At 34.2% G+C, this 18223-nt stretch overlaps 1 protein-coding gene across 5 annotated transcripts in view; it reads left to right on the top strand.

Annotated features, from left to right (window-relative positions):
• The window catches only part of LOC107685823 (receptor-type tyrosine-protein phosphatase T-like), a 116591-nt gene that overhangs the window by 4569 nt on the left and 93799 nt on the right, over positions 1-18223 (top strand). For all 5 annotated transcript variants that reach the window (XM_016482559.1, XM_016482556.1, XM_016482560.1 and 2 more), the window contains exons 2-4: positions 1786-1895; positions 14820-15021; positions 16109-16211. In XM_016482559.1, the coding sequence (XP_016338045.1) occupies positions 1803-1895; positions 14820-15021; positions 16109-16211 (398 nt within the window). In that variant the 5' untranslated portion in view covers positions 1786-1802. The remainder of the gene's footprint in view (positions 1-1785; positions 1896-14819; positions 15022-16108; positions 16212-18223) is intronic.

The following is an 18223-nucleotide window of genomic DNA, read 5'->3' as shown; positions in this document are numbered from 1 at the left end:
ATTTTAATGTTTTAATAATGCATCCTCTCAGATCTCAGCAGCTGTAATGCTCCCAGTAAAAGTGTGTTATTTTAAGATATCTGATTAGCTCAAACCATTTCACATTAAAGAATACATTCCAAAAACTATTTAGCTTTTAATAGTGTTTTATGGCAAATATCTAAACCTTTCTACCTTTTGAAGATGAACTTAGTCATATGCAATATAAACAAACAGAAAGATGTGATGAGATGAGATCATCTCTTTTTTCTCATTAATTGGAAGAAACAATTAAACATCTCAAGGCATAACTTAATACTTTGAACTATTACAGAATTAAGAGAACAAAAAAAAAACAAGAACTTACAAACACAGTATTATATGCATAGACATATTTATATACACATCCAAATAAAATAAGATAAAGCAAACCAGTGTAAAAAAAAAAGAAAAATTAATTAAAGTTCTTGTACACATTACATTGTTGTTCAGTAATTAATCATAATTGTGTGGACATTGACTAGAAATTATTTGCGTGCTTTATTAATGAATCCTCTCAAATGTCAGGACAGTGAAAGTGTTTGTGTTTTAAGTTATTAGATCAGCTTAAATCTTTTCCCATTGAAAAATAGATGCTTAAGACTATTCAGCGTTTAATAATAAATGAAGGCAAATATCTCAACCTCTCAACATTTTGAAGATGAGCCAGTTACATGCAAAAGAAATAAACAGAAAGAATAAAATGAGATTAAATCTGTTCAAGGAGGAAAAAGAAACATTCTCTTTTGCTAAATAAATGAGATTCTCAAAATAAAAATACAGCTAGATTAGCTTTTCCTCAATGAAATAGTTCATGGATTAGGTTTGTGGGTTGTGTCTGTGTTAATGAAATGCTGCATGAACAGTAGATGTTGTTATTCTTTTCTTCGCCGTTCAAGACGACCACCAGCTAATCTGTTTGTGCCCAAGCTTCCTCTCCCGCTTGCTCCGTTACGGCCCTGCCACGCTCATCTCTTTAATCTGCCCTCCCAATTAGCCGCGACTTAGTGCAAAGCAAACAGCAGTGCTAGAGCTGCTAAGTTGGACTAAATGTCCTTTTAGCTAAGTCATTAACTCTCTTTGCACACACTGTCAGGAACAGTCTGACTCATTAGTGTGTCATCGCAAACAGCCATGTCAGAGACGCTAACCAAGACTGAGAAATGAAAGACAACTAGCCTCAAGTTAACATACTGTATGTGCTATTGCTAAACCGGGCCAAATTAGCACATTTGCATGCTAATTTATGAAATCGTCAAGTCATAGCATCTCTGAAAATGCTATGCTGGCATATGAGAGCAGGATGAAGCTGTGTATGGATAATGACATCTTGAAAACAGGTTTTTAGGGTGTTAATGATGTTCTAGCAAGAGTATATTTGGAAAACTTGCAATGTGTGCCAGAGGGGACGTACGCACAAAAATATGCAAACAGACGCACACATATGTGCGCAGTGGTACTCGTAGCACTTGTTAACACCTCTCGATACCGAAGGGTAGCAAAGCTGTTACAATTCACACTTCGAACATTGCGGCTGAGGTGTGTTTGACATAGTTTTGCTTCTTTAGTCAGCCAGTCTCTGCTCGCCTCACTTTACCTTCTACCCAGCAACACAAGCCATTTCTGTCACCCTACGTCATCTCAAAACAATCACGTTTTATGTCAAGGTATTAATGCAGTGGTACAGTATTTGAATTATAGATGTTGACTAAACATGTTTTTGAGTTGCTAAATGAGTTTGAATGTGTGTTTGTGTTACTATACTAGTTCCTGGCCCCATTCCTATGGAGTCCATCCAGACAGGCCCATACGAGGAGAAGATCTTCATGCAGTGGAAGGCCCCGAATGAAACTAATGGAGTCATTACACTCTATGAGGTGAGAAAATGCTAAATGTATATATTTTTTATTTATATTTTATGTATTTATAATGTATATATGTATATAAATATAATATTATCAGGGTTTCTTGTTTTCTTGTTTTCATGTCTCTGACATGACTGTTTGCGATGACACACTAATGAGTCAGACTGTAGGTCTTAAAAAGGTCTTAATTTGCCCTTCCACACATTAAGGCCTTAAACAGTCTTAAATCAAAACAGAAAGTCTTAAATTCATAAAGTCATGGCATTAAACGGTGCATGCATTGCAAAAAAATGAATATCTTCCTCAGTATTTTCATTAGTGATATGCATTGCTAAGAATTCATTTGGACAACTTTAAAGGCGATTTTCTCAATATTTAGATTTTTTTCACCCTCGGATTCCAGATTTTCAAATAGCTTTATCTCGGCCAAATCTTGTCCTATCCTAACAAACCATACATCAATGGAAAGCTTATTTATTCAGCTTTCAAATGATGTATACATCTCAATTTCGAAAAATTTACCCTTATGACTGGTTTTGTGGTCCAGGGTCACAAATATTCAAACATCCTTAAATCAAGGTGTCTCAAGATTTACTTGAGATGCAAAAGGAAAATTAAGTCTTAAAAAACTGAAAAAAAATTAAGTCAGTTATACTTTAAACAGCAACAAATATCTGTCGATGGGGTACTTGTTTTAATTAAGTTTAATCCAGTTGATTGGCAGATATTCGGTCTTGTTTTAATCATGCAGTCACTTCATTCTGATCAATTCCACAGAAAACAAGACTCCTTATCTTATGTCATTTTGCTTCTGAAGTAAACATATCTTGATTTAAGAATCTTTAGACATATGTGCAGGAAAACAAGATTTCCAGATTCCAGTGGTTGGGACCAGAGGTATTAATTGTTATACTATCTTTGCTAAAATTAATTAAAAAATAATGTAGATAAGTTGGAAGTTGCATTTTCATGCTTGGGACTGAAATGTTGCTGTTGCTGATGTGTGTATGTGTGTGTCTCAAAACTATATATCAAAGTAAATTTATGTGATAAAATTAGGTGGCAGGATACTAATTTGGTAAAAAATATTGCACAAAAATAAGTGATTTTTCTGTCGCAGGAAATGTTGTTTGACAGCCCGGATCTCTCGCAAATGAATGATTTGTTAGTCAATGCATAGAATATCCGCATTACAAGTAAGGAAATGAAGTCACGGCATGACAAAAACAAATTACATCCAGATTTTACTTTAATGTGTCTGTTTGAGTGGGCTGGAGGCACAAAAGAGCCTCACTATCTCTTTGATTTGATGAGGAAGACAAACCACGTGCAAGACATTGTACATATCCAGATACATCATTAAAACGGGGTTACAGCATGTGCCATCTTGGTGATAAGAAGATTGACAGAATTTACTAAATGTATCGAGCGGACACAATGCAGTCCCATTTGGCCAGATAATTGCTATAATAGCCCTCATTGATTTAATTAGAAGCGTCCAATAGAATTATCCAAGAGATCTGAGCAGCCGTATGCCTCCTCTCCTCGCTTTCAGTGATTCAGACAAATTAGACTTAGGACAAAGAGCTCGGAAGCAGGAAAAGGAAGGTGAATGAATGCAGATGAATGCAGTGGAAGGGTCACAAAAGGATATGGTTTTGTTCATGGCAAGCAAGTTTCTTGATTCAAAGCTTTAGGAAAGTTTGGAGACTCATGGAAATAAAATAGGACTGCAACAACCTGCAATAATAACATTAAAAGTTGATAGTTTTTTTTTTTTTTCTTCATTTATTTTGTTTTTGAGAGTGTGAAAGGTTATTTGCAATATGCTGTATAAGATCAAATTAATAGTTTAAACATTTTTTAAATGTTATATTGTATATATGTATCATCACATACAATGCTGCATATACAGTATGTAATGCTTTTATTGCTATGTATGTTATTTTACATGCATAAAAATTGTGTTTATATATAAACCATATTAAAAAACGTGTATGTATATTATACATACATATATATATATATATAGTTTTGAAATGATAAGTACAGTATATAGTATTATATAATATACTGTATATGTATAGTTAATGTTTTGGACTGCAACAACCTGCAATAATAACATTAAAAGTTGATAGTTTTTTTTTTTTTTCTTCATTTATTTTGTTTTTGAGAGTGTGAAAGGTTATTTGCAATATGCTGTATAAGATCAAATTAATAGTTTAAACATTTTTTAAATGTTATATTGTATATATGTATCATCACATACAATGCTGCATATACAGTATGTAATGCTTTTATTGCTATGTATGTTATTTTACATGCATAAAAATTGTGTTTATATATAAACCATATTAAAAAACGTGTATGTATATAACAATATTTCAGCAAATGACTGTTTTTACTTGATTTTTATTAAATAAATACAGCCTTGGTAAACATTAGAGGCTTCTTTTCTAAACATTAAAAAACCTTAGTGACCTCAATGGTAGTGTGTGTGTGTATATGTGTGTGTGTGTGTGTGTGTGTGTGTATATATATATATATATATATATCAGAAATATCCAGTATCGATTTACATAAATTCTAATTATAAATTTATAACAGTCTAGTCTTGACAAAAAAGTTGTCTGTAGAGTCTGGTAACACATCATTTAGTGCTATATTTGAACTGAATGAATTTGAGATCTACAGCAGAGCTGAAGGTTTTGAATGACTTAAATACAGATTTTTCTATTGACAGCCACAGTCTGTGCTCATAGAAGTTTCTATAACTAAAGGTATTTCTAGCACACTTAATTCAGTGGCAATCACACCAGAAGTGACTTGAGGTTAAGTGCCTGAAACAATGACACAGAGATGATTGCTTAAGGCTCAACCCTTGTAGGAATGAACCAGTAACCCTCTGGTTACCAGCCACTAGGCTTAATATAATGTGGCTGGTAACCAGAGGGTTACTGTTTACTGGTTCACAAAATATAATACATATAATGTATGTGAAGAAGTACTGGGTGGTCTATTGATCTACACTTATAAGAGCAGCTCAGCAGCCTGCTAAATATGACACGCACACATCGCAGTGGGTTTCAGATCAGTTTCTGAGTACCTGAGATGTGTCCTGCATCAAAATCCATACTTTTGATCAAATTTCCTCTCTCTCTCTCTTTCCTTCCTCTCCCTTCATTTCACTGCACAACAGCCTCCTGTTATCAAACCATCAAAGCCTTTCAGAAATTAATTGCTTTGCTGACAAAATCAGAATGTGCGTATGAAAGTGCAGGGAAAGTAAGACAGGGGAAGATCCTCAACAGTTCCTTATTAATCAACACTGAGACGTGTAAAGCGAAGGTGTCTTTTGTCCTCCTGCTTCTTTATGTGTCTTTATCTCCATGCAAATGAGGATGAGTAAATAGCAGAACACTTCTGCAAACGCGGCTGTTTGGTCCTTGATCTTTGTTTTGTTTAATTTGCGTGACATGTTGTGAGTTTGCGATGACGTTATGTCTTCCACCCCTCCGCTGTGTCTCATACGGCGTATCTGACGGCTTCCTGTCTGGAGTTACAAGGAAACAAACCACCCAATTTTTTTTCAAGAGAGAACCTGTCTGATGGTTTTTCTTTGGAGGAGTGATGGACAGGGGCATTGACACTCTCTGCGGGTGCTATTATTTGTTTAAACACACTTTAAAATTAAAATGACATTTGAGTTTAGCCGGGGGTTTTTTTTTTTTGTTTTTTTTGGCAACAAAAATATTATACCATATTATTATACCATGTTTTTTGCACCATTGTAGATTAGTTTTGCTTCGGTTTTTGGTTATAATACGCTAACAAAAATGTACCAAAAGGTACCATATTATACTATATTATACTATGGCTTTTTGGACTGCTGTCGTGGTATTTTAGTCGTGGTGTCATGGTGGCAAAAAGTATTCTTGAAAATACCTTGGAGTACTATATAAAAACTATGGTACATTAATTTCAGTACCATCAATGTGCCATGTACTTTTTTTGTAAGGGACATGATACCATGGTAATTTTTTCATTGGAAGATTTTTAGACATCTACCATGGTAATACCATAGTGTTCTTTGCTTTTTTAAAAGGAATTAAAATTGTTATTTGGCAAGGACGCATTAAAAGTGACAGAAAGGACATTTATTATGTTACAAAACATTTATATTTCAAATAAATGTTGTTCTTTTTAACTTTCTATTCATCAAAGAATTCTGAAAATAAATACACTGCCATTTCCACAGAAATAATAATCAGCACAACGGTTTTCAACATTGATAATAATAAGAAAAGGTTTACTGAGCATCAAATCAGTATATTAGAATGATTTCTGAAGGATCATTTGACAATGAAGACTGGAGTAATGATGCTGAAAATTAAGATTTGCATCACGGGAATAAATTATATTTTTAAATATATAAAATAAAAAGTTGTTTTAAATTGTAATAATATTTCACAATATTGCTGATGTTGGTGAGCATAAGATACTTTTTTTTTTCAAAAACATTAAAAAAAAAAAAAGTAGTGTAAATACTATAGTGTATAAATAAAATAATCATTATCAGTGCAGTGGTATAATTCAAAGTATCCAGGTATAATAATTTGACATCGATGTACTATGGTACCACCATACTTTTTTTATAAGTAAAATCTATTTTTCTCTCTAAATAAGTCAAAGTAAGGAGCTGTTGTTCTGTGTGCTGATGTAGTGGGGAAGGTTTTCACCTCTAACAAAGATAAACAGCCTGAGGAAAACCTGTACACATCCCACTTCCTCCCTTCATGGTGTTGTTTTCATTTCCATCAATAAGTGCTTGAGTTGCAAGCACTCGAGTTAAGAGAACCAGTAACCCCTATCTCTCGAGAGCGGCTAAACCCATTTAATGGGCTCATGATCCTGCACGTCTGGGTCTAGAGACAGCTGGAGGGAGGTCTAAATCCGGGTTAATGTCGAGAGTGCAGTTTTTATTTACCATTTGTCATGTCATGAGACGGTGAGATTCAAGCACCCTTATTTTGTTCCAAACAGCAGACATTAGTGTATCATGCTGAGTCATATCTGTAAAGAAATTTTTTTATTTTTGGGGGGAATGAAATTTGTATCACAAAGTCTATAGACGTTCCACTATTTTCATTCTCTCTCATGCCGGACAGTGGAGAATGCTGTGCCATTACTTTAATAATTTTGACTGTATGTTATCACTGTTTTCAGATTTATTCTCCATAAAAAAACATTTAAAACCACACTGTATTTTAGATGATCGTGGTGGGCAATGTCTAAGTGGGCAGTTCTTGATCAAGTCTGATTGTATGAGACTATGTTACTAGTATTGTATTACTAGTATTTGCATAAGTGCTGTATTTTTTGTTTTTCTGTTTTATTTGATTCTGTTTTATGCCTTGCAGAACTGAGTGGAATATAACATATTATTCTCTTCACCAAATGTTGAGTAACCTCATTTCTGTCTGGCATCCCAAACCCTCATAACTCACCCTCAAACTTACAAAATAGTAAATATTCTGTGTTCTCAGCCAGTCTGTTTACCAGCTGGAAATCTTAGGAGATGCTGACTTGAACGAGGCCGAGGAATTACTAACCGAGCCCAATCAAGCTTGGGTTTATAGTTTTGCATTTCACGTATCTGCTTGTATAGCAGTTGCCTTGGATTTCAAGTTCTTCAAAAAAAATCTGAAGGGTTGAAAGTCCATGCAGAATGAATTTTAGATGTTTAATTGCTTTGAGCTTCATTGAAGTACTTTTTTGTGACGTGTGCAAGTGTGGTTGTATGCTTGTTTGTTTGTTTTTCTAGGGTGCCTTTTTTTGTTAGTCATTTTACTTTTCACATGACAAAAGGAATATTGTATGACAGTGTCACAAGAGACTTTATCCCTGTTCCAAAGCGTAGAGAGCAGCCTACAGTATATGCCTACTGTCTACATAGGCATCTGTCTTCTATGGCTCAGTTGAATTGGAATCTCATAAGTGTCTGTTTTGGACCAATTTCCATAGGCAGCAACTTAGAAGACTTGAGGAAACAGCAAGTTGAACTAATTATTTTACTCTCCTCACTTTCTTTCTTACCTGCCTCACAGTCACACTGATGGGCCATTAGATGAGGGGCCCTTAGTCTCTTAGGTATGAATCATTAAATATCCATGGTCATTGTCACTCCCTCGCAAATGTACTTTCTGACACAAAACATGTCTTACAAAAGTTAGATCAATGTATTGTTTTCTGTGAATGAGTGAGCAGGATGATTTTCATATCATTTTATAGCAAAAACTCTTTTTTTTACACAATTAAAAATGTTATTTTTTCACTAACCATGCACAAACGTTGTTGTTTGTTCCTTACATACTATTATAGCACAGTTTGTACAGAATTAATATTTAGTAAGATTCTGAAAAAAATAATAAAATGTCAGGGCATGTCAAAACTTCTCCAGGGCCCCAAAACCCCTTCAGAGTCAAGTCAAGTCACCTTTGTTTTTATAGCGCTTTGTACAATACAGTGTGTGTCAAAGCAGCGTTACGGTGTTAAACAGGAAAAAGGTGTGCTGATAATGCAAGAGCACAATAGAAAACAGTCAGTGTATCAGTTAAAGTCCGTTCATTGTGAATTCAGTGATGTCATCGCCCAGCTCAGTTAAGTTCTCTTCCAATAGTGTCTGTGCAATCAAGTCACCAATGTTGCCAGAAATTGTAACCCCAGAGGGATAAGAGGTAGTGTCCATAAGTTGCCTTTGGAACAGCCTTTTTGTTGCTAGTGAACTTATGATGCCTTAAAAGGCAGCTCACTATGTTTTGGAACAGCATCTCTCTCTCTCTCTCTCTCTCTCTCTTTTTTTTTTTTTTTTTTGTACTCATTGCTGAAGCGAAGTAGCCATAAATCCAATATCTCCTACAAACAGGGCTGTTTTCTTCACATTCCCATCTCCGCTGCCAAACTGAACTAGGAAATGAACCCTTTTCAAATCAGCTGTGGTCAATTAAACTCAAGCGGCTCTTTTAACAGAGAGCCACAGTGCGTTCAGTAGTACATTCGGCCACTTTTAGCAGCCTGTCGCATGGCATCACATGCCCCCTGGCCAACACGTCCTGTCTCCCCTGACATCAGTCTGAAAAGAGAGAGGGAGGACAGACGAGAGTGGGAGATAGATCCCCCATCCTCACCTCTTCATTTCATACTTTCAGTCTTCTACAGGATTGACCATCCCTTGTGTTTTTCCCCCATCGGGACATTTAAGTGACGACAGAGTAATTGGAGGTCTATTGATGTCAATGTCGGCCTTTGAGCTGTTAAGTTGTTGTTGTTGTTGTTTTTTGTTCATTTAGTCACAAAAAAAAAATTGGAAGAATTGCTCGATTTTGTGCAGGACGCATTGTCAAAAATAAAATGATTCTGGTGGTACATTTTAATCACAAATAATAAATGGAGTATCCATGTGTTCTCTTGTTGCACTGGAAGATACACATAATCAAAAGTACTACAAATATTAATATATAACAGCAACTAGTTTAATGCAATATATATATATATAAAAATAAATAAACTACAGTATTACTGTTTATGTTAAGTTTAGGTGTGGGCTAGGATCAGGGGCGCTTGCAGGATTTCTTCCGAGGGTACGCACAGTGTAGAGCCATGCACGGGCCTCAAATATAGGCCCTAGCCAGTCTTTTTTCCCCTTTTCCCAAAAAAGCTTATACTACCGTTTCAGCTATTAAAATAGTTCAGTTTTGTATGTAATGGAAAAGTGATTATTTTTCATTTTGTTTTTTTTTATAAAATTCATTTAGAAAAACGTTTGGAGCATTTTTTGTTCGTTAAATGTAAGTTGTTTTTTTTTGTTTGTTTTTTTAAGTAAGGACCAAGCTGCCAGCGGCAGACAGTTAGAATGTTAGTTTAAATGTTTAACCTAGATAAATGTGCGCTGTTAGACGCATATCCAATCGTTGGTGCGGAGAGTGGAAGCTGAAGCGCACTCTGCAGGACATGGAGGCGCCAGCGCGATCTCTTTGCGCCAGCGCGATCAACTCAGCGCATTGCCTCACAGACATGATAAAAATATATAGTAAGCTTTAAATTACTACTTTAAAACGAAATAATTCAAACTGAAAATAGAAACTCTTTCTTTATGTAATCCGTGCATTTTTCTCTAAAAGCACGCCCAATGAGGAAATGGCAAGTCATTTTTTTCATCACAATAATTGATGGATGTCTAAAATATAAAAATAAGGAAAAGCCTAAAACAGGCCCGATTATAATTTGTGTTTTATTTTATAATTCTGTACAATTAAAAAATAAAACAAATTATAATGGCATATATGTAAAACTTTGTCCTATAATTGTATAGCTGTTTATATTTTCTGTTTTTTTTTGTTGCTCTGCTCTGTATACCTTCAAATTTAAAGGATTTGCTGCAACGCAATTTTGTCTGATAGGCTATGCGAATTATTTATTAGCCTATTTTTTTTGTATCCATGCAGCAAATGCTTTAAAAGCAGCTTTAAAAATTACTTTATTGCATTCCAAACACTTTTAAAGTACTTTTCACTATACATTTTACAGGTAGCTTGAGTTTTATTTTATAATTCTGTACAATTAAAAAATAAAACAAATTATAATGGCATATATGTAAAACTTTGTCCTATAATTGTATAGCTGTTTATATTTTCTGTTTTTTTTTGTTGCTCTGCTCTGTATACCTTCAAATTTAAAGGATTTGCTGCAACGCAATTTTGTCTGATAGGCTATGCGAATTATTTATTAGCCTATTTTTTTTTTATCCATGCAGCAAATGCTTTAAAAGCAGCTTTAAACATTACTTTATTGCATTCCAAACACTTTTAAAGTACTTTTCACTATACATTTTACAGGTAGCTTGAATGTAAAACTTTGTCATGAATTTATTTTATTCCCATTTGTAAAATAGCCAACAAATTAATTTTTGTAGGCTAACCCGATCTCATGAAAGTGCGTATAGCACGATTTTCTGCTTCTATTTGGCATAATATTTATATGCAGAAATTGACTTTGGCATGCAAAAGACTGATAAATTCATAATTAATGGCAATATCTGGTTCAGTCGACAGAAATACGGGACACACAGGCCTATAATAACTGCTGAAATGTTTGCTGGGCAAATCTCAGGTCAGTCTGAGCGCTCATGGTACGCACAGTGCGTACAGCCGTACACTTGCAGGCGCCACTGGCTAGGATTAAGGGATCTAAAATATGGTCATGCAGATTAAGGCAGTAAAATGTGCTTTATAAGTACTAATAAACAGCCAATATGCTAGTAATATGCATGCTAATAAGCAACTAGTTAATGGTGAGAATTGGACCTTAAAATAAAGTGCAACCGATTTTTTTTTTTTAATTGGAATATTTTTTATAAACATTTTTATATAATAAAAACTATTTTAATGTAGACAAATATTTGACACTGAAAAAAATATTTGGACACTTAAGACATGTCAAAATACATTTCTGTAAATTGTACAGTTTACATGATTAAACAAAGATATACTGTTCATACTGTTTGAAGTTGTGAATAAAACAAAGATTATTTCAGTATGTTTTACAAGAAAATATTATTTAATAGATTTTTTTACTTATTTGCTTATTTATTCATTTATTTTAATTCAGTGTTACTTGCTGTGTGTTTGTAATTGTTGGTGAAATTTACCTGCGATTTCTGAGTGAAAATTGTTTCTTCACCAAATTTGTTTCAGTGAGGTTACTCTGCTAGACTACTTAGTGCACTCCAGATACTTTTTGAATCACCTATGAATTTAAAACAAAAAAGTATCTAACTGGTAGGTATGCAAAGCTAAAACTGGACTTAAGAACACAATTAAATGTTAAAGGTGAATTTCTTTAATGCTTAAACTTCTGGCTCAACTAATGACATGAGTTGAAGCAGAAATACCTGTTTGTCCAAACAGTGGCTGAAGAGGGTTTAAACATTTCAGTCAGCGTGTACAGTAAATTGGCAGCTGTAAAAGCAAATCTCAGGCTGTAACTCTCTATTAAGACTGATTTATAATCCATAACGTAAACTTGTGCTTGGCAGTATATTACACCAGGCTGCTCTGCCACACCTCAGAGGTGCTGTGTGATTTACTGACCCAACATTAAATCATAAACATGATAGCATATTAAATCAAAACTAGGCTGCTAGAAAACATAAAAATATGTCAGTATAACCAGTCCTTTGACATGAAATAAAACAACACGCATGAAAGTCTAAGGAAAACCTATGTATATTTGCATACTGTTACTGCATGTCCTTGTCCTGTACAAGATATCGCATGCAGGATTGTTTTTCTTTGACATATTATTAAAAAAAAACAATTAAGTCTGTAAGGGAAACAGGTCAATTTAGCTCAAAGGGAATTCCTTCCTGAGTTGTTATGATCAGTGTGTTCCTTTTGTGTTAATGTTGAAAGCTGTTCTGTGAAAGAGTTGGTTAGGCTTGCTTCAGACTGGCTAGTGCTAGGGTCTGATTTATGAACATCCTGTTGTCTTGGGCCTCTGTGGAATTCGGCTTCTCATGTTTCAACCATGTTTTGACCAAATCTTAGATTGTCTGATTCGGTCTGATATCCTACAAGTCCAAACATTCATACTGCCATAAGTGTGTGTGAGCCAGTATTAGAGTGTGTATGAGACAGTAGTGTCTTAAAGCGATAGTTGACCTAAATATGATAATTCTGTCATTATTTACTGTACTCATCTTCATGTTGCTCCAAACCTGTATGACTTTATTTCTTCTGTGGAACATAAAGACAGATTTTCCAAGCTGCTTTTTCCAAAAATTGTACGGTAACAAATATACAGTACACAACTGTTTAAAAGTTTGGAGTCAGTAAGTTTGTTTTGTTTTTTGTTTTGTTTTTTCTTAAGAAATTAATACTTTTATTCAGCAAGGATGCATTAAATTGATCAGAAGTGACAGAAAATACATTTATAGAGTTACAAAAAAAATCTGCTTCATATAAACGCTGTTGTTTTGAACTTTCTATTCATTAAAAGAAATAATTTAAAAATGTAAATGGTGTCCACAAAGCAGCAGAACTCTTTTCAGCATTGATAATAGTAAGAAATGTTTGTTGATCAGCAAATCAGCATATTAGAATGAATTCTAAAGGATCATGTAACACTGAAGACTGGAGTAATGATGCTGAAAATTCAGCTTTGTATCACTGAAATAAATTACATTCTACATTTTGATTTTGGTTGCACTGCCCCTTTAAGTGACTACTGTATACTGTATATAGTATTTTTTTCCTATAGATGAACAATGTTCTGTATAATTATTTTAATTTCAGAATTACTGTAAGTTATATTTTGACATCTGAAAAGTTTCATCATTGCATCTGCACGTCTCTCATGTATGTATGTGGATTTTCTGGAGTGATATTTGGTTTGAATGCAGATTTGCTTCTCCTGACTGTTTTGTTGCCTGTGGTCAGTGGACAGTCACGGATGTGTGTGTGTGTGTGTGTGTGTGTGTGTGTGTGTTTGTGTGTGAGTGAGAGTGTTTAGAGGGCATTCTGAATCACTCCACTATGCATGCATGAAAAGCTTTTAGGCAGCGGGCCTGCCAGGCACCCAGCTGTCAATTTATTTGATTTGATTTGAATTGTGGAATGGGGTTATGAAGTGTGAAACGTCAGGGCTAAAATGTTTTGATTACCCCCATACACTGTGGCCATCAATTTCCATCAGTCTCCTCTAAGATATGGAAGGTTTGTGCATCTTGGCATGAAGATGTTATCTGTAACCTAGTTTAGTAAATGTTTCTGGGCGTGTTAATTGTTAGCTGGATGTTGTTTTCAAAAATTTACATTTTTACAGCCTCGTAAAAGTGTTTTAATAAGTGGCTTGTATTTACAGCGCAGTGCACTGAATGTGCTTGTTATTCATTGTATTCTTAATATAATATTTGGGTTGCATTTCTAGTCACTGAAATTATCTCAAATATTTGGAGAGAACATCTGAATGCAGAAAAGCCAAAATAACTAAAAGAGATCCAGTAAAACAAAAATGTTCAGCACCAAATTGCTTTTCCTGTTTCAAAAGGATGATGTTATTTAGAAATATAATGTTTAAAGGAAAAATTCACCCCAAAATGAAATATGTTATTTGCTCACACTCTGTTCCAAACTTGTATGACTTTCTCCTTTCAATGAAACAGAAATGAACTGAAAGCACTGGCCAATATATATATATGTATTGCTTATTTATTATTTCTTATTTATTTAGTGCTTCTTGCGTTTAAGTCATGCAAGTCTTTTGAAATCATACTGTTGCATGGGCTTTGTGTGAAGAACAGACTGAAATTTAAGTCGCCAATCATTGAAAATGTATGCAATCTTGGTATGAGAAGACAGGTTTGACAGTGAAACAAAACTGTGGAGCATTTTAATTATTTTATTTCTTTGAAAACAACATCCTTTAATCAATATATGCTTTTAATGTATGTAAAAGACAGCATGAACATTCATCAAAACTTTCCTTGAATTTTTTCTGAATTTAAGATGACTTAATGGCAAATAAACTGACATACACTCTTAAAAATAAAGGTGCTTCAAAAGGTTCTTCAAGCGATGCCATAGAAGAACCATTTTTGGTTCCACAAAGAACCATTCAGTCAAAGGTTCTTTAAAGAACCATCTCTTTCTTGCGTTTTTGTAATCTGAAGAACCTTATTTCGCCACAAAGAACCTTTTGTGAAACAGAAAGGTTCTTCAGATGTTAAAGGTTCTTTATGGAACCATTTAGACAAAAAGGTTCTTCTATGGCATCGTGAAGCACCTTTATTTTTAAGAGTGTAACTGTCTCTATTGAATCTACTGAACCCTTGATGGAGTTATCATTGTAAAAATCTATCGGCCGCTTCTCTTTCATTAGATCACCTATAAGGCTCTTGGCTCCCTGGACCCCAGCTCAGATTTGACAACACAACGTGGCCGGGTCTTCAAACTCCAAAATGAAACCCATCATCTCTTCGTAGGGTTGTATCCTGGCACCACATACTACTTTACTCTGAAAGCCAGCACAAACAAAGGCTTCGGCCCACCCGTGACCACCCGTATTGCCACCAAAATCGCAGGTAAGGGAACAGCATGGTTTCAGCTAAAGGTTCAGCTAAGATTGGTGGATATTTTTCAAAAGTGTAATGATAATTAAACACAATTATAGTAAAACAGACCCTCAAGTTCCAGTTTAATTGAGTTGATGTGACAGACATTTGTACTTTATGGATATAGATGTCGGATTGATGTTGGACAGACTGATGATAATGTATGAAATTATTTCTGGGAACATGAACTGACAGGGTTAAATAAGCTTAATTTGATTGCTTACCTAATTACCACTTGCATTTGTAAAATTTCATAATTAGTTTTGTCATTTTGACTTTTTTGTGTCTTAAAGAAGCTTGCTGGAGCAAAAATCTCATTAGCGAGTTGTGGTATTGGCATAAATATAGTTGGAATACAGTTAATGTAAAGTGAACAAAATAATGAGAACATGAATCGTAAACAACATCCTCCACAAGTTCAGCCCCATTTCTGTGGCCTGCGGCTGTCAGTTCGTTCCGTTTCATAATGACGTGGCATTTGTGCAGCACGCCAGACACCGTTTATTAAAACCGTATTGTTCATTGAATCTAAACATTGTAATGAGAGATTGACATTTTCAATGTGATTGCATAGTAATGATCGTTTTGAGTCAGGCTTCAAAACTGTCTGCTTTCTCGTAAGAGTAAATACTGTGAAATGTATTTTTTTACAAAAACATGAATATTAATTATGCATAATATTAAAACATGTTTTTGTGTGTTTGAAAGGCAGCTGAGTTCCAAGTTCAATACAAGTTAAACTCTGTTCATCTGTAACATGCTGTCAATTGCCGCAGACAACAAGTTTATATACATACATTTATATACATATACAGTTTATAATACATGCAAGAAGTGTTTACAGTAATGGACTTTCATTTCAAAGTTTTAATACTATGCACAGAAATATTGGTCATTTTATTCTTGCAAATGCAATTAATTCATACTTATGTTACTTAAATTGATAAAAAAGTGCAAAACTTTTTAGACATCCACTAGGTCTGCTATGCTATACAGTGCGTGCTTTCTTTATATTCTGATAGTCGGTGTCCTTTAACATGAATCTATGTGTCTGCAGCTCCATCCATGCCTGAATATGAGACCGACTCTCCTCTCAATGAGACGGACATGACAATCACCGTCCTCTTAAAACCTGCCCAATCACGAGGGGCCCCTGTCAGGTGAGCATTCATCTCATGCCACTGGCCTGTTTAAAGTATTTTGCTTATTTGTTTTACATTGAAGAACTAAAAAAATGTAAAAGAAATGTGCACCTTGAATGCAAGCTTAGTCGCTTTGGATAAAAGCGTCTGTCAAATACATAAAAGTAAATGTGATTGATGTTGAGAATGTTTGCATTTGTGACATTATCTAGGAATGTACTTGTCAGGTGTGCTCTTTTGACACTTTTATTCAAGGGAGAATATAGAGAGGACAGATATAATGAGGGACTTTAAAATCCTAATTGGTTGTTATCAGTTGACTGAGATTAGGAGCCTGAAAGTTTGTCCGCTTGAGCTCTCTGGACCTCAACATCAGCTGTAAAGATTTAAGTACTTGTTCACATGCTGATTGTGTCAAACTAAAACAAAAAAAAACACTTTATTTCCATAGTCGACTTCAGACATTCTACTAGCTATAATTAACTTTGTAACTACATGTCAACTATCAGTTATTACAGTATTAGTAGACAGTCTGCTTAATACCTGTTTGAAAGAAGAGACGTCCCATTTTGGTGTCCACATCAAATTAAATTTACAAAAGGGATTTTATATACATACAGAAAGCAAGTAAAGCGTCTGCTTTACTGTTTCAAATAACTGTTATGAAAATAAAATGTCAAAATATGAGTGAAATAATGTTCTATCATCATTCATCTTAACAGATATATTTCTGTAAAAATGAAATAATATACTTGACCTGTAATATGCCCTGTACTTATTAAAATAAGTAAAAGAATAAGTGATCATACTAAATATATTATTATGTTTTATAAAGCTTCTTTCTGACAAATGGGTAAAACCTATTGCACTGTGATCCTAAAGTAATGCCATCTTATTAATGCCATCTAATGATTCTTGTTCTAAAAACTAAATACTATTGTTACACTAAATTATGTTTTAGTGGGTGTCTTCTGTAAATCATAGTAAAAATGTATGATAGTCATTATTTTTTGCTCAGAAAAAAAATCTAATTAAACAGGACACATTCTAATGTACGGTGGTAAAAAAATCTAAATGTTAAGCTGTATTAAACTTGAATTGTTTTGATGCTTGAAAACCCTTTTTCATCTTTGACCCATCTGTTAACACTTTATTTTAATAGTTCCCTAACTGACATTCTACTGTAACTTTGCAAGTACCTGTCAGCTTATTCTACTAACCGTAACCCTGTCCTAACTGTCTACTAATACTCTAATAAGAGTTAGTTGACATGTTGTTGCAAAGTTACTTATAGTAAGAATGTGTAAAGTGAACTGTCTGTTCAAAAAAACTGTTTAAAATATTGTTTTAAATCTGCAGATAGGTACGAACCACATTAAAAGCCAAGAAGACACCAAATTACCCATGATCCCTCTCTTCAATCATCCAAGAGGGGTCTAGTGCATCGTCTGAATGAAGAAGTGCATTACTGTTGATTCACTCAGGGTCCTGAGGGTTTTTAAATGCAGTCATTCAAATAAGCATCATTTGTATGCTAAGCCTTCGAGGGGATCCTGGTCCATTTGGCTGTGTTTTGGCACTCAAACAAAGCCCTTCTCTGTGTGGAAATTCAGTCTGTGAATGTGCAACAGATTTTGGCAAATTCTCGAAATTGCAAGTCGAATCTGACTTGGAAGAACAGCAGAGTTGATGTGCAATGGGAGCCCATCAGTAATTATGACAATTATTTGGTTGCATGGACTGTTCTGAGTTGTGTTATTTTAGTATCATTGAACTACTATTAAAGTTTTTATTACAATTTTAAATCAGTTTTTATTTTTATTTTAATTTTAGTTAAAGTTTTTGTTGTTTTTTGTTTTTTTATAGTTTGTTTTTTATATACTTTTCTATAGTTTTAGTTTATAATAGTTTTATTTCAGTTTTAGTTTTATTTATTTTCCACATCAAGTTGAGTTTCAGTGAGAAATGTTGCCTTTGCAACTAGCTTAAATAAAAAAGTTTTTTATATTATTTTATTTTATTTCAAGTAG

The sequence above is a fragment of the Sinocyclocheilus anshuiensis genome, unplaced genomic scaffold (genome assembly GCF_001515605.1).
Source record: "Sinocyclocheilus anshuiensis isolate Anshui unplaced genomic scaffold, SAMN03320099.WGS_v1.1 scaffold822, whole genome shotgun sequence".
NCBI lineage: Eukaryota > Metazoa > Chordata > Actinopteri > Cypriniformes > Cyprinidae > Sinocyclocheilus > Sinocyclocheilus anshuiensis.
The sequence above is the reverse complement of the archived record's forward strand: the minus strand, read 5'-3'. Positions and strand labels throughout refer to the sequence as shown.